The following is a 15,102-nucleotide window of genomic DNA, read 5'->3' as shown; positions in this document are numbered from 1 at the left end:
TGTCCATGTTTCACAGAGCAACTTTGCACATGTTTGGAAACAATATGGGCAAACAGCTACAGAGACCTTTTAGTTGGCAGGAGCCATCAGGGAGTAGAGTGTCCTCAGCAAAGCAGAAACATGGAGCAAGATACTTGTTCTGTTGCACTCTCTTGACATCTCCATCTGTGCCTTCTTCATGTATGGTACTGCTTTTTCATCCGGATATATTTGCTTTCTTGTTCTTTTTTTCATTTTTGTGTCTGTTGCTTGTCAGAAATGTCGTCAACCCGCCACTTGCTAGTGGTGAATTCTGCGGAAGATTTCCTGCTGTATTCTCACTTGAGCCCCTCCAGAGTTTCTGCAGACATTATCCTCGGGTGACAGCCGGCAAAAGACCGAAGAAACTCAGGAGGCTCTCACTTGGTGAGTAGGATGGACAGGACGTGGAGCTCAAACATTAGGGAGTCCAGACATGGTGTGAATTGTGGCACCTTAAGTAGACATTCTAAATTATGTCCAGTCAATACAGTTTGGTTGTAGACAAGTCTCAAGGATAATTAAAGCAAACAGGATGTACATTACTTTTGCAAATGAGATTTCAGCTTCAGATTTATATAGTTTGCTAAATTAGCAAAAACCTCTAAAAATGTTTTGCCCCTTTAGCATGCAGTGATGATTAAGGGTAGATCAATGAGTAATATGGAAATTCTATTCCAAAGCCACACAGTATATGAATGTGACATGATAAAAAATAAAAAAGTGTTCAAACAGTGAGTAAAAAAAGCAGTTTAATAGGTCAGTGGTTGTTGTTCCTATAGAAACAGCTCTTGGCCTGTCACTTTATTTTAATGTGTTCTATTTCTATAACTCATATTGCAATAATGTTCCAGTACTGACTTGCCTAACTCAACAAGGTCTAACGAGCAGGAGGTGACAAATTCATGACAGTCAGCACGCATATATTATTATCCTAATTAACAAATCAGATGAATCTGCTAAATGTCACAAACTACCGATGTCCTGAGTGGTTCTAATTCAGCCCAACCTGTTATCAAGGAGCCTTCATGCATATGTGCGTGCATGTTTGTGTGTGCGTGCGTGACGATAGCATGTTGTTGAAGGGAGTACTGGGATTTATAAAAAAAACATGCATCACTATGGAAACTGCTGCCTTGCATCTAAGAGAATCCAGTCCTTTCCTTAAACCAGACACATACTTGCAGTGGAAATAGCCGTTAACATCAATAGCTTGCTCTCTTCTATCTGCTGTGTTTTCCGAACAGGTTATGTCACCTCGTTTGTTTCCCAATTTACCCCAAAAATAAAACTCTCAGCTTAGCCTCATCAAGTTGTTTTCTCTCAAATAAAACATGCAAATTAATTGAGCTTGATATTAGAATTTTTCTTTTGTGCAAACTGCATATTGATGCATGGATTGTAAGTAATTTGAGTAAATAACATTTCTATTACAATGTTATAATGCTGCAATTTTAGATATTCTTTTGGTGCTTAAAATATACTACAGATGTACAGTATTTCATGTGCTCCATATAAGGTGCACTCTACATCATGTACATTTTTTATATCAACAGAGTACAACAGAAACAGAAATGTATTAATATTATAGTTGGTATACTGCATGTTACTAAGTCTATTTGTCATTTCCTTTCCATTGATGCAGACATTGAGCCTTATGTACTGTTACAGTCTAGTGTGTATGTGTGTGTGTGTGTGTGTGTGTTTGAGAGGGAGAGAGAGATACAGGGAGAGAGAACAGAGACAGGCCAACAATTGCACCCCAGGAAAAACTGTCATAAATAGACTCATTTCTGATGAGTTTTCTTAATGACTTAACCCTCCTTATTGTGGTATTCAGAATAATCAGACAGTAGGGGCTGGTCCTGTTATAAAGGAAATAATATTTATAACCAAATGGAAGTTACAGAAACCAAAGAGAGGGGCAGACCACTTGTAGAGAAGCAAACTACTCAGTGTCCAGTGACTGCAGCACAGCAAACCTCACAGAGACAAAAAGTGTGAGTCAGTGCTGTGTCTCAGAGCAAGGACAAGCAGCAGGTGAACGTACAAAGATAAAACAGATATTAGCCACGCTCACCTTGCTGCATTCAATCCATATTGATATTCTGAATCTGCTCACTAGTGTGAGGCCTCGGCACAAATCACTCAAAAGGTGGGCAAGACAACAATAAGACTTAAACAAAGGTTTTAGCAAGGGCAACGAATCGATTAGCCTGTGTAGAAGGCTGAGTCTGCATGTAAACACATCACTTAACAATGCCACTACCTGCCACTAAGGAGGCAGGGCAGGAACCAAAACAGGGAGGAACCCAGACCTGATCTGGGGTTTTGTTGGAAGAGGAGTTAGAACTTTACCCACAGTAAAGGGGCACTCACCACTGCAAGTCTATGCTACCGCAAATCTCCAGACTTTTTAATTAACCTTCTCAACCAAAATCATTAGTTTCTTATTTAATGTGCCATCCTGTGTAACAGCCACTGTGCCGTAGTGAAAATAAAGCTACTCCTTTCAGATATACAGGGACACAGTGACAGCAGGTCAGCGGGAATATGCGTTCATATGTGTATGTGTCAGAATGCATTTATGTTTGTGCTTGAGTATGTATACATGTGTGTTCTTAGTAGTGGAGTTTATATATAACCCAAACCATTGTACAGGCATTGTACATGAAAAGAGGCATTGAGATTAGAGAGAATGATACAGAGAACGTCACAGGTAGCTTTGAGAGTAATTTTTGATTGCTTGACGAATACACCGAGCCCTCGGTTCAGTCCTGTCTGATAATTGTAAATTAGGTGAAGATGTGTGAAAGGCTAGTTAGAGCCCTCTATGGATGACATAGTCAATTTTATACAGGAAACATGCATCTCTCTAGTAACGGCTACAAGGTCACCCACCATGCTCACCAGTGCACGAGTCAGGGAATGAACTGGCAAAGTAATTTTCATAGTGATGACGACTCAGCTGAGGCACATGCAACATTAGTTTGTATTAAGTTTTGGCCGAGACAGCTCCTCATATTTTTGGAATAGGTTGTGAAACCCATATCATATTGTACTCAAATAAAATCATGGCAACAAATGTACAACTCCTGAACATGCGTTGTGTTGACCAGTAGCGTTATAGTGCACCCACATGTACCTGTGACCTGTATTTGCTTCAACGTGATTTGATTGGCTGATTCTTGCACTGCCTCTTGATAAGTTACGTTTTTCTCAACTTCTACTGCACACAATGCAAGAACCAAAGTGAAGCAACGGCACCACTTGATTCAATGCATGATGTCATTGTCACCTCATATAAAGTGAAAGGGTGGCATTTCTATTGAAGCCTCCAGTACGTACATATGAGTGCTCTGTTTTATTTACCTCAGTGAAATAAAGCCCTGCTTATAGTGTTAATCTCAACTGCGGCCACATCGTGGATTATGATGGAGGATTGCAAATCAGAGTTTGTGATCATAATGGCGGATCCTCTACCGGGCTGGCATCTGATCGTAGTGGTGGACCATGATCGAGGTGGCAGCTGATCGTGGACTATGACTTCAACAAGACTGCTTGATATACAATATGTCTACTCAGGTACTCTACCATTACTGACAATAACTCCTCAATGTATCTACCTTCCATCATGCTACAAACTGTTTATTCTAACCAATGCTGTAATGAATTACTCTTACTCTATTTTTCTGATGTTCTCCATTACACGTGGGATCTATTGCACTTCTGTCCGTCCTGGGAGATGGATCCCTCACATGTGGCTCTCTCTGAGGTTTCTACGTTTTGTTTTCCCCTGTCAAGTGTTTTTTGTTTAGTTTTTCCTTCCTCTGGTTGAGGGTTAAGGACAGAGGATGTCACACCTTGTTTAAGCCCTATGAGACAAATTGTGATTTGTGAATATGGGCTGTACAAATAAAATTTGATTGATTGATTGATGATGTCCTGACAGGTGGAACTTTAACAGCCCTTTTGCAACAACAGCAGTTTTTTTAAATCAAAACATTCTGAGAAAAATGCTTCACACTTTTTTTTTACTTTATAAAAGCATATAGGTAGAGTCTGTACATTTTAAAATCACAGGATAAATGTTTCAGGAATTCTTAGACTTCAAATAAAAGTATTTATGAAATCAATTGAAGTGAGAAAATAAACTGTACAAGAACAACCCTAAGGCAACGTTTGAACAACTGCATTTAAACAACAATCAGAGTGCCAGAGTACGCACTGTCATAGAAAGCACCAAACTAGACTGAGACTACAACACATGCTGTAGATCTCTTTGACCCAGACAGTGCAGTGCAGAATAATGTTAATTCAATTCTGTGAAATATGTAAAAAGGAACAAAAGAAAACAGAACGTTAACAGATAAGAGTCTGTCAGGTTCATTATTCTACAGTTATGTACAATAACATTTCAACAAAGCTTTTCTACTTCTCGTAGGCAGCATGTGTCTGAAGCAGAACTCTTGTATTCACAGTAACATGATTCAGCCCACCCCACCTTTCCTTTTTCTATAATACACAATACAAATGCTGTGATAACCAGAATATATAAAAGTAAGAAGGATTTACAAATATCAGTTGCAGTCACTTTTCAAGAATTAAAAAAAGAAAATACAAGAAACTACAACTGACTTGGTAAAAGGTAAATTCACTTATAACCTCACAAGGCATTGACACCTAAAGCTGTTTCTACCTGCATGAGAGTCCATCAGAATAAAAGTGGAGACTCATTGGTACCATTCCAACAGTAAAGACTGAAATGAGTTGGACTTTACGGCAAAGTCCATCAATAAATAGACAGGGACCCAGAGGGACGTGGTAAATACTGACATTTTCTCTAACAACTGATTTATCTCATGACCTCAAAAGATTGTGAATTAGAATTATGAGCATTTAGTTTTTAATTGTTTGAATGGAAATACTAATACTAACTGTCTGAAATAACATGCAAAGATTGTAATGTCTGGCCAGGTGTTGAGTTTTACAAAAATCTTTACAGTGGAGCTGTGAAGTTGACAAGTTGTCAGAATCAACAAAATTAATGAGAGTAAGACCCAGGTTCAAAAACACCAGACATTTAGTTTAACATGGTGACAGGTCTGTCCAATACCAGCTCTCAGCTGTCACTCAAATATCATGGAAAAAACAACTTACATTTCAGTTGCACTTTAGGCTTTGGATTTAATTCTCATGTTAGCTTGATGCATTGCTTTGTGGTGAGTTAAAGGTCTAATTTTCTCAGGATGATGGGCTTCCCTACTTTTCTCTTTCGGTTGAAGCGTTTCATTTCCTCCAGGAGGAGAAAAGGCAGTCCAGAAGAGAGCAGTGTAAAAACAGAGGGTGTCGGGTGTTCTAGCTGTGCTGCTGGTTCTGACTCTTCATCAGGGTCAGTTTGCTCTTCAGGCCCTGGTGGTAGGCCGACAGGTGGCTGTTGTCCTCCAGCAGCTTCCTGTGCTCCTGGATGAGTCCGGATGAAGTGTGCTGCTCCCCCTGGTCCAGCTCCAGCTCCGACATCAGCTCCTGTCTGGACAGAGGTTAACAGACTCCATCACTGTCACTGACAATGTGCCTCCACATGTAAAACATCCATGTCAGGCATGTCTCCAAGGATTCATTCAACAGTTGAGAAAATAAGCTTATTTGTCTCAATTTGCTTTCTTCTTCTCAGTGAGATGACAAAACATGGTTAGGTTAGCTTAGCATAAGGAAAGAACTAGCCTGGCTCTGTGCACAGTTCAATTAAAAGCATATACCCTGCACACACGCTTTATATACCCTAATTAGGCCGTACTTACTTTTTTGTATTGTTATAATGCCATGTTATTTATACCAAATGATGATGAATGACTGGGTAATCGAAATGAGATCTTAGATCGCAAATCTAATCTGATGGGTTGCAAAAGTTAAAGCATCGTATTAAACCATAATGCTGTCATTCCTACAATAGGATCAGGAAGTGTTTTTGCATCTATAAAAACTTTAGCACGTGTCTGTAGTCCTATAGGAAAAATTTGTGGAACTATACATTTTCTGACTTCCATGCATTGTTATTTTGTACACACACACACACACAGACAGGATAATAATGTGTCAAGTATATAACATGTAGTATTATGACAAGCAAATATTGACATTAAATGTACTTATATAGTGAGTAACCACAAGAGGCCAGTGATAAACTGTGCTCATGAGAGTACTCAGTCTGTCACAGTGTCGACTGAGTTATATGCTCAAATATTCACAGCTGTGTGACGCCATTAAACGATAACTATGACTAAATCTCCATATAATATCATTCACAAAGACAAAGAAGACAACATCACGTCCTCGTGCCACTGGACGGCTGAGCTGTCCCATGTATCTTATTGGTGCCTTCACATTAAAAGCACATCCATGAAAGCATTCATATGAGCCAGACACTGTAAATCCCTTAAATTACTTTCAGATATGCACTGAACTCCAGAACCTCCAAACATTCTCTGTACGTGTGAACGCAAATGCCAGAATGAGAGCCCCCAGACTTTTTGCATACTCCCCCTGCCAGTCCCTTAGTATAAAGACTGCAGAATATCTGAAGGAGTTGATGTAAGAACACAGCAGGAGATCCTCCGCAGGATTCACATGCGAGCGAGTGGGTGTGTTGATGATGTTTCTGACAGGCGACAAGTGCAAAAATGAAAAAAATGAAAAAGCAGTGTGTGGAGGTGAAGGGGCGGAGAGAGCACCTTCACCTGCACCACAGAGGATCAATCAGCACAGGTGAGAGCAGTTAGCTGATTGATCCTCAGACTTGAAAAGGAGGCAGCAGAGCTGCCTCAAGGAGAAGAACACTCGGGAGAAAGAAGGACACACTGGGAAGAGACGGGTGAAGCTGAAGGTCCAGCAGATAGTTCTGGACCTGTTGAGTTAATGTTTTGTAAGTTTCCGTTTATATTAATAAAGAGATGCTAAACCCACAATGGCTGGACTGGTTTGTCTCTGGCTGTCGTGAGGGGAACCCCGTGGTGTGGTCGAATGCCACACAGTGACATACTCGTAGAAGACACCAACAAAGATTTCAAGAGAGTTTTTGGTAACAAGGGCCAATGCCGGTGTCGATGTGCTGTAAACAAACTTAATAAGTTTCTTCCTGCCTCTGCCTGCTCACGTGAAAGCTCCGGAGATTTGAGTGTTTGTGCAGAGAATCTCCTGTTGCGTTGTGCATGGGTGAACGTCAAACTCCAGAGAAAGTGTGGATCCATTCTTCAGACTTCCTCTGGACGTCACGTCTGAAAATGGCTCATGACTACCAAACTATCTTGCACACAGATCCCTTAGGTGATCGCATCCCAGTTGATAACCAGAACGGTTTTAACAAATCTGTTATGATGAATTCTGTATAGTTCTATCAAAGATGATAACACACGATGTGCGACATGACTTACTTCCTCTGGACAAGGTGAGAGATCTCTGACTGGACCTTGAGGAACTCCTGAGCCATCCTGATGTGCTGCTCAAACACAGCCATGGACTCTTTGGAGTTGGGACAGGGAGCTAGAGGCTGAAAGCCCAGACACAGTGATTAATGCACTAATAGTGTGGAACAAAATGCAATGAATGCATGGAAAGAGATGCCACTGGAGAACATTTTTGAAAGGAAATTTTGTCGGTTTTTGCGGCCTGAATTTCAGGACAAAAATTGGAACATTACTGCATGGCGACCGATCAGTAAAAGCACATTGTTTATATTATTGTTAATACATCTATTGATATAAAAAAATGAACATATTAATAAACTCTCCCACAGATTTTTTTTGCAAATTCACAATTTGTTAAATTGGCAGACCTAACTTATATTTAAATATAAAATGACACAGTTTGATTATGAACATAGTCTGTTGTAGTTAATGAAAAAACCTATTACCTCATTTGTCTTTATACTAAGTTACTATGACACAATGAGCATAAGGTCTGTCTGAAATCCAAAAGTAAAATTTTTCGACATACATGGAGGCAAATTCCATGCAACATATAGGGGAGTGCTGAGGTTGCCATAGGATTTTTTTTTTTACTTCAGTTAAAGGTTAAATATATATATGTATATATAAAACAATGATATTAATATTTTGTCATTATCACAACAACATATTTTGAACTTACCTGTAACTGGTAGTCCAGCTTCAGGTAGGCCATGGGAATGGAGCTGTCTACACCATTGGTAGCTAGACACACACACACACACACACACACACACACACACACACACACACACACACACACACACACACACACACACACACACACACACACACACACACACACACACACACACACACACACACAATATGTTGTATGTATGTAAGTATGGAATCTCAGGGCTGATGACAGTAACCAGAGATGTGGCAGATACAGATAAGTAGGGCTTGTCATAAGTGACTTTGCATAGCATTCATAGCTCTTATTTACTTAACGTCTGTCGGGTATTGCTTATATTAAAAAAGTATATGGTTCTAAAAAGAAACAATTATAAGCTACTTGCATCTTTGTGTTTACTTATATGTTCAAGTTAAGGAGAAGGCCACATTCTGGTCTCTGCTCTGCCCCCTGCTGGCTATAAATGACAATGAAAACATTGAATCTTTTTCTTATGCAGATATTTATCACACAGTTTCGTTTTCTAAAGAATGTTGAGTGTACCCCGACTTATTCTCTAAAATGATAATATTGGATAAATCTTACTAATAATTCCAGAAACATCTGTCTCTCTGTCAGAATGCTGGAAGTGCAGCAAATGTCAGCCTGACTGCATCTTCAGCATCAGCTTCTGTCTTTCTCATGGTGCTTCCTACCTGTTGGACTAAATGTCATCCTCAGCTCTGATTGGCTAGTGGTGGTTACAGGGCTGCTGCAGTAGGTGGGGCTTTGGGAGCGTCCTGGTTGACTGTCCACGCTGGACACCTTGGACAGACCAGTGCGCAATGTGGCTGTCTGAGGGAGAATAAACAAAAAAGTTCAAATCATAAAGTCGAGGTTGAAGAAAACAAACTCCTCAAGGTTACACTACCTTTAAAGGTTTGAACTGAAGTGGAAATTTGGCCTCAAAGCTTTTCAGGGTTTCCTCTCTGCCCTCTGAGTTTCTGTAATCCGCGTTGTCATCACTTCTGTTACTGTTGGTGTAGTCGGCGTATGAACCTGCTGCCAGCACAGAGGAATTTATCAAAACACTATCTCTGGCTGCAACAACACACACTGAGTCTATCTGTTTAGTTTGAGATGACAGATATTCAAGATTCATGTATTGATAAAAGCAGCAGAGCTGATAGTTACCTGAACTTGTGGCTGATGAACTTCTGTTGGCTGAAGACTGGTGAGGCAACTGCAGTGGTTCATCAGAACCTGGGAAATACTGAGAGAACACCACATGTCACTCATCACAACTCCACCTAATTAGGACATGCAGCAGAGGGTATGTAAATAATGAGGTCCAAACGTGTGAAAAGACCCGATATGAACAATGTAAGCTGATTACCTGATCATTATAACCAAATAGTAAATCAATCAAAATATTTGACTCACTGTACCACTTAAAGGTAAGTTGTTTCGAAAAACACTTTATCTCATTTGTTGAGATTATCTTCACATCCCAATAGCAATAAATATATATATTAAGTTATCTGAAAGAACAAAAAACAGCGTGTGGCCCTCGCAGGACTGTAATAAACACATTCACACGCATTCAGACCAAAAAATAATCATTCTGTCACTAACCGACCTTCCATTTATTTTTGTTGGCTCTTTTATGACATATTCTTTGGTGATGTTTGGATCTTCAAGCTATTAAAAAATTATATGAAGTTCAACCAGATTATGCAAACTGAATTTTTTTTTTTCCCTCACTTGCAGATGTGGAGTCTGGTTTTGGTGCGCTCCGGCAGAAGCGTACGTGTGTACGAGGAAATTGCAACGTTGAATAATGCTTATTGCACAATTTTCCTAATGCAAGTGTTTACTGAAAAAAAGACAGTCTAATAAAGTTGTCCACATTCTGTGCAATCAGTGTAGTTCCTCATGTGTTTTGTCGATTCATTTGTAACACTGAAGACGACTCTTCACTCTCGAACCTCAGTAGGACATAACTTCTCTGCTGTTAAAGGACAACATTGTGTCAGAAGATATAAATATTTCACCAAAAACTGATTCTGGTGATGCTAACAAACTGTGGCATCATCTGTCAGAGTTCCTTGTCTGTTCCCAACTGAGCTTAACTTGATTAGCGTGTGCTTTGCTATCGCAGTAGGTTTCTTCGGCCTTGGCTTTTTGCAATAGAGCAGGGCTCCAGACCGTGCTCATATCACACAGCCCTTTTTTGTCCGGACTCACGGAAAAAGATGACATCATCTAGTTTGCATCAAACCAAGGCATTACAAGCTGAACCCAATGAAAAACAGACTCACTATTACGGTGACAGAAAACCATAAGTTCAATGAGTGTAATGTCAGTGAGTGAAATATTGTATTAAATATATCTGCAATGACTTTTTCCCCAAAAACTGAAAAGGTTTGAGGACATTAAATCCATCAATCCTTCTTATTACAATATAGTCAAAAATCTTCAAGAGTGGGTTTTTAAGCCTTAGTATGGAAAGCTCTGCACATGAGGCTAGCTCTCTGCTGTCTTGAGCCTTCTCTATCGAACACCCATGTGGAGTCAGGATGTGAATAGCCTCGCTTAGCAGGTGTAAAAAAAGAGAGTGTCAAAACCCTGCGTACAGAAGGCAATGTGTCAAAATGAGGCCTGAGTTGAAAACTGCAACCACAACAGAGAAGTAACTACATTCATGACATCATTGCATCATATTTGCATTTTGCCTCATGTCAGCCGGTTTCAGTCCTGTGTTTGTTCGCAAATCAGACATGAAGCACTGGACGCTCTCTCCTACGGAAAGTAGCGAAGGTAGTCCACGAAGTCTAAAGAGTAACTAAGTGCCTTTCTGGTACCTTCATGAGATGGCTCATGGTGTTCTCCACCTCCTCCATAGACGGTCTCTGGCTGGGCTCTTTGTCCCAGCAGCGGGTCATCAGAGTCTCGATGGGTTCTGGGAGGTATTTAATGAGAGGGGGCCGTGTACCTGGGACCGAGTGGTAAGAAGATAAGAATGTAACCATCGCAATACAATACACTGCGAGTCAAACCTACTTTGACATGATGAGGATCTGAAGAGTATCAGGACTGGATGATATGGCCAAACATTATATCAAGACATTTTTTAATCATTCGATAATTATTACACAACTTGTCACATTATAATTTTAAGTTTAATGGCTTATTTTTTGCTCCTGAGTGAAGGTTGGGGCTCAACTTCATGATTCGACGTTCTGCGGCCATTTATCACATTTGACACACAACCTGAGTCAGTGTTAGGATTCCACTCACCTCTGTGGACCGCCCACATTATACAAAATGCAGAGCCACCAATCTCATCAAAGGGCTTCTTGCGTGTGATGACCTCCCACAGGATAATACCCCAACTGAACACGTCACACTTTTCACTGTAGTTGCTGCCTGAGGAACACACATCAACACAGCGTTTACTGTTTCAGAGCATCAGCCACAAAACGAAGGGAACAGTTCGTTGATTAAACAGGTGTTATTTTAACAGAATGCAAGATCAATGAGTGGCTCAAAATTCCAACTCCTCTCTGTCAAGTCCAGTCAGCAGAAAGTGATGTGAGAACACATCCATCATGCCACAAACTGTTTACCAATGCTGTAAATACTCTTATTTTTCCGACGTTCTCTATTGCACTTCTGTTCGTCCTAGGAGAGGGATCCCTCACATGTGGCTCTCTCTGAGGTTTCTAAGTTTGGTTTTCTCCTGTCAGGTTTCTTAAGTTTTGTTTTTCCTTCCTCTTGTTGAGGGTTAAGGGCAGAGGATGTCACACCTTGTTAAAGCCCTATGAGACAAATTGTGATTTGTGAATATGGGCTATACAATTAAAACGTGCTTTTGATATTAAAATCTAATGCTGCTCTAAACAAAAACATGTGATCTCAACTGATACATGATGTCCTGCCTCGGCCTGCTGTACCACCCCTCACCTGAATGCTGCAGAGATTTCTGTGTTGTTGTGAATGCGTCTGAGCGGAGAGTCTCCTGCTGCGTTGTGCATGTGTGAAAGGCAAACTCCGGAAAAAGTCCAGACGAGTTCATGTCTGAAGATGACTATGCTTCCTTTCTACAGAGCTGCATGTGTTTGGACTGCGAGAGGAAGCTGGAGTACTCAGACAAACCACACAGGCAAATCTGTACAAGTCACTGCTGATCTGAGCGGCTCTCGGCTGGAGCTCTGCAACGAGAAGTGACCGTCGTGCTTGTGTCTCACCTTCAAAGACCTCCGGTGCCATCCACGCTGCACTGCCTTTATTGTTGGTCATGTACGTTTGAATATCACAAGCTGTGCCGAAGTCACATATCTTCAGCACTGTACCCCGAGACACAAGGAGCAGACTGAAACAGACAGTGGACAGAGATTAGAGACCGAAGAAAATACAGCGTTAGGTTGTGACAGAGCGGCTCCGTCACTGACTGCAGGTAGTGCTCACAGAGACATACACATACATACAAACAGACACACAACCTAACACTTTCCCCACACCTTTCTGTTCTCACTAAGCGGGCAACAAACTGCTGTTGTTCCTCACTTCTCTTTTTCAGTAGCACAACCACAGGTTCCTCTGCTCTAATCCACGCATACATACACACAAAACTCATCATTTGTTTGTCACCACTGTTGCGCCTCATCATCCCACCTCAAAGTTGTGCTTGGCAAAACTGGGGCGTAACCTTTTTTCCTATCATATATGTGGATCTCGCACACATTTGTGGTCACATGAACTATGAAATAATGTTTTTTTTTGTTTGTAATCAAAATTTCTGCCATAAATCACCCGTTTGACTGGAAGGAAAATGTAACGTTTTACTATTTTCTGTTTATATTTCTGTGCTGAAAACTTACGGGGAAGAAATAATGTGCTTGTATTTTGTTATAAAAATATTAAACTTAGCGGGAGGGGCTGTCGCTTTAAAAGGAGCTGCTTTTGTCCCAGAACGTCAGTCCTGGACCCGTTGCAGGGAAAATAACAAATTACAGATATTGAGGAATATAATTATAATATATAAATCTTGTTTTGTTTTGTTTTTCAAGGTAGGTTGAAAAAGAACCCTGTGACATACATACTATAGATATCGTGGTATACACTCAAACATATACCTATATATTAAAGACCAGGAGGTAGGAACTTTCGAGTTCAGACGAAATATCGTTGCAGTAGTTTGGTCATAAACTTTGACCCAACAGATAAAAAGCAAAAGCAAGTAAAATGAAGTACAAGTAGCTTGTCTGTTTTATCAAATATGAAATAGTGATAAGAGGACATCAAATCCTTTTAGCACTTTATCTGATTTCAGAAAGAATTGTGACTTTTCTTTTTGAAGGAGGGGTACCAACTAGGGCTGCAGGATATTAGGAAAACGTGAAATGCGATAACCTTGATGACTATATGACTTGCGATAAATAAACAAGGACGCAGGGGTCATGGACAGCTCCGCAGCCCCAATTATCCGCTGACTTTCTCCGCCTGGCCTCCTAGTATAAAGTCAATGTCAAGAGTTTGTGGTGATAAGAGCTGACGGCGGTGTCGGGCTGCGGTATGATCACATGATCACGTAATCTACGCAGCAGCGCTAACACGTCACTTCCTACCTCTTCCTGCTGCCCCCCCGGCAGCTCCACCTCTCGTCTGAATAATGTGGTGGATTTTTTGCTGTGGTGAAGACGCCCGTGCAGAGAACCTCCCGCTGGGTTGTGTGTGCGTGTGAAAGGCAAACTCTGGGTAAACTCCGTAGCCAATTCTTCGGACTTTACCCACATGTCTGAAAACGGCTTCAGACACAAATAATCTTTTCTCTGTCGCTCGACAAACACGCCTCCCAAAGTTTCCAGTGTTCATCCAGTGACTCTGAACTGTGTGACTTCTGTGTTTGTCAATGAAGTCTTACTTCGGTGGTTTGAGGTCCCGATGAATTAAGGCCTTCGGCTTCATAGCGTGCAGGTAGGCAACTCCCTTGGCGCACTGCAGACACCAGCTCATGGCATGAGACGAGGTGTATTGGGCCTGTGGGTCTGCACTGTGAAGGACTGAGGAGAGACAAGCAAAGAAGGACACATCCCTATATGAACAAGTGGACTACTATCACTGCACTGAAGAGACACAAGCACCATTGGTGTGGTTTTTGTCTTTATATTGTTACTGATGATCTAATATTTTGCCCAAAATATTAAAGAAATCTATTAAAATGTGTATTTTTACTAAAAAGAATACTTTTCATTAGCGGGTTGATCATGATACTTATGGTTTTTAATCACATGATATGACTTACCGTTATATAAAGAGCCACATTCTGCATACTCCATGACCAAACAGACCTGAGAACACAAATCATGTAACTGTGCCTCAGCAGTGAGATCAGTACAGTAACTTTTATAACAGTTATATCTCCTGTTTTCGCGACAGAGGTAATTTTATATCCAGATTATTATTTTTTTGAAATTGGGGTCTTTTCAGGTGTAAGTAGCAATGGCACATTGTTACCTCCTCCCATCTTCATTATTTTTCTGCCATTGCCATATGTTTTCAGAAAAAAAGAAGATTCAGAATGGGCATATATTTGCAAAAACAATAAAGTTCATCAGTTTGAACATTATCTTGTATTGGTATTGTTTTTGGATTGAAAATGGGTCAAAATCGATTTGCAAATTACCGCATTCAATTTTTGGGATGAGGGTTTTACATTTATATGGGAAAGTTAAATAGAAAAATTGTAAGTGCCAAAACGGTCCTGAATCAGAAAACTCTTGATGATGAACTATGATGTGTTTGACTATGCATGAGCTATGATGACGAGCCTGTGTGCAGAGTTGGGATACTCACCGGATTGTCACAGGAGCCATACAGCTTAACTATGTTGGGGTGATTCACCCGGGAGAGCTGGCGGAGCTGAGCACACACAAGAGAGCAGGTGGGGGGAAAAAATACACG

At 40.7% G+C, this 15,102-nt stretch overlaps 1 protein-coding gene across 2 annotated transcripts in view; it reads right to left on the bottom strand.

Moving 5' to 3' along the window:
- Window positions 1-4,038: 4,038 nt before the first annotated feature.
- The window catches only part of LOC109628158 (mitogen-activated protein kinase kinase kinase 7-like), a 13,201-nt gene continuing 2,137 nt past the window's right edge, over window positions 4,039-15,102 (bottom strand). Inside the window, exons 3-14 of one of the 2 annotated variants that reach the window (XM_020085126.2) lie at window positions 14,995-15,060; window positions 14,444-14,489; window positions 14,063-14,201; window positions 12,387-12,511; window positions 11,437-11,565; window positions 11,001-11,131; window positions 9,331-9,409; window positions 9,068-9,198; window positions 8,853-8,991; window positions 8,164-8,225; window positions 7,449-7,564; window positions 4,039-5,548 (exon numbers count right to left, since the gene is read on the bottom strand). In XM_020085126.2, the coding sequence (XP_019940685.2) occupies window positions 5,377-5,548; window positions 7,449-7,564; window positions 8,164-8,225; window positions 8,853-8,991; window positions 9,068-9,198; window positions 9,331-9,409; window positions 11,001-11,131; window positions 11,437-11,565; window positions 12,387-12,511; window positions 14,063-14,201; window positions 14,444-14,489; window positions 14,995-15,060 (1,335 nt within the window). In that variant the 3' untranslated portion in view covers window positions 4,039-5,376. The remainder of the gene's footprint in view (window positions 5,549-7,448; window positions 7,565-8,163; window positions 8,226-8,852; window positions 8,992-9,067; window positions 9,199-9,330; window positions 9,410-11,000; window positions 11,132-11,436; window positions 11,566-12,386; window positions 12,512-14,062; window positions 14,202-14,443; window positions 14,490-14,994; window positions 15,061-15,102) is intronic. The other variant, XM_020085127.2, reaches the window with a different exon arrangement.

The sequence above is a fragment of the Paralichthys olivaceus genome, chromosome 12, assembly GCF_024713975.1.
Source record: "Paralichthys olivaceus isolate ysfri-2021 chromosome 12, ASM2471397v2, whole genome shotgun sequence".
Lineage (NCBI taxonomy): Eukaryota > Metazoa > Chordata > Actinopteri > Pleuronectiformes > Paralichthyidae > Paralichthys > Paralichthys olivaceus.
The sequence above is the reverse complement of the archived record's forward strand: the minus strand, read 5'-3'. Positions and strand labels throughout refer to the sequence as shown.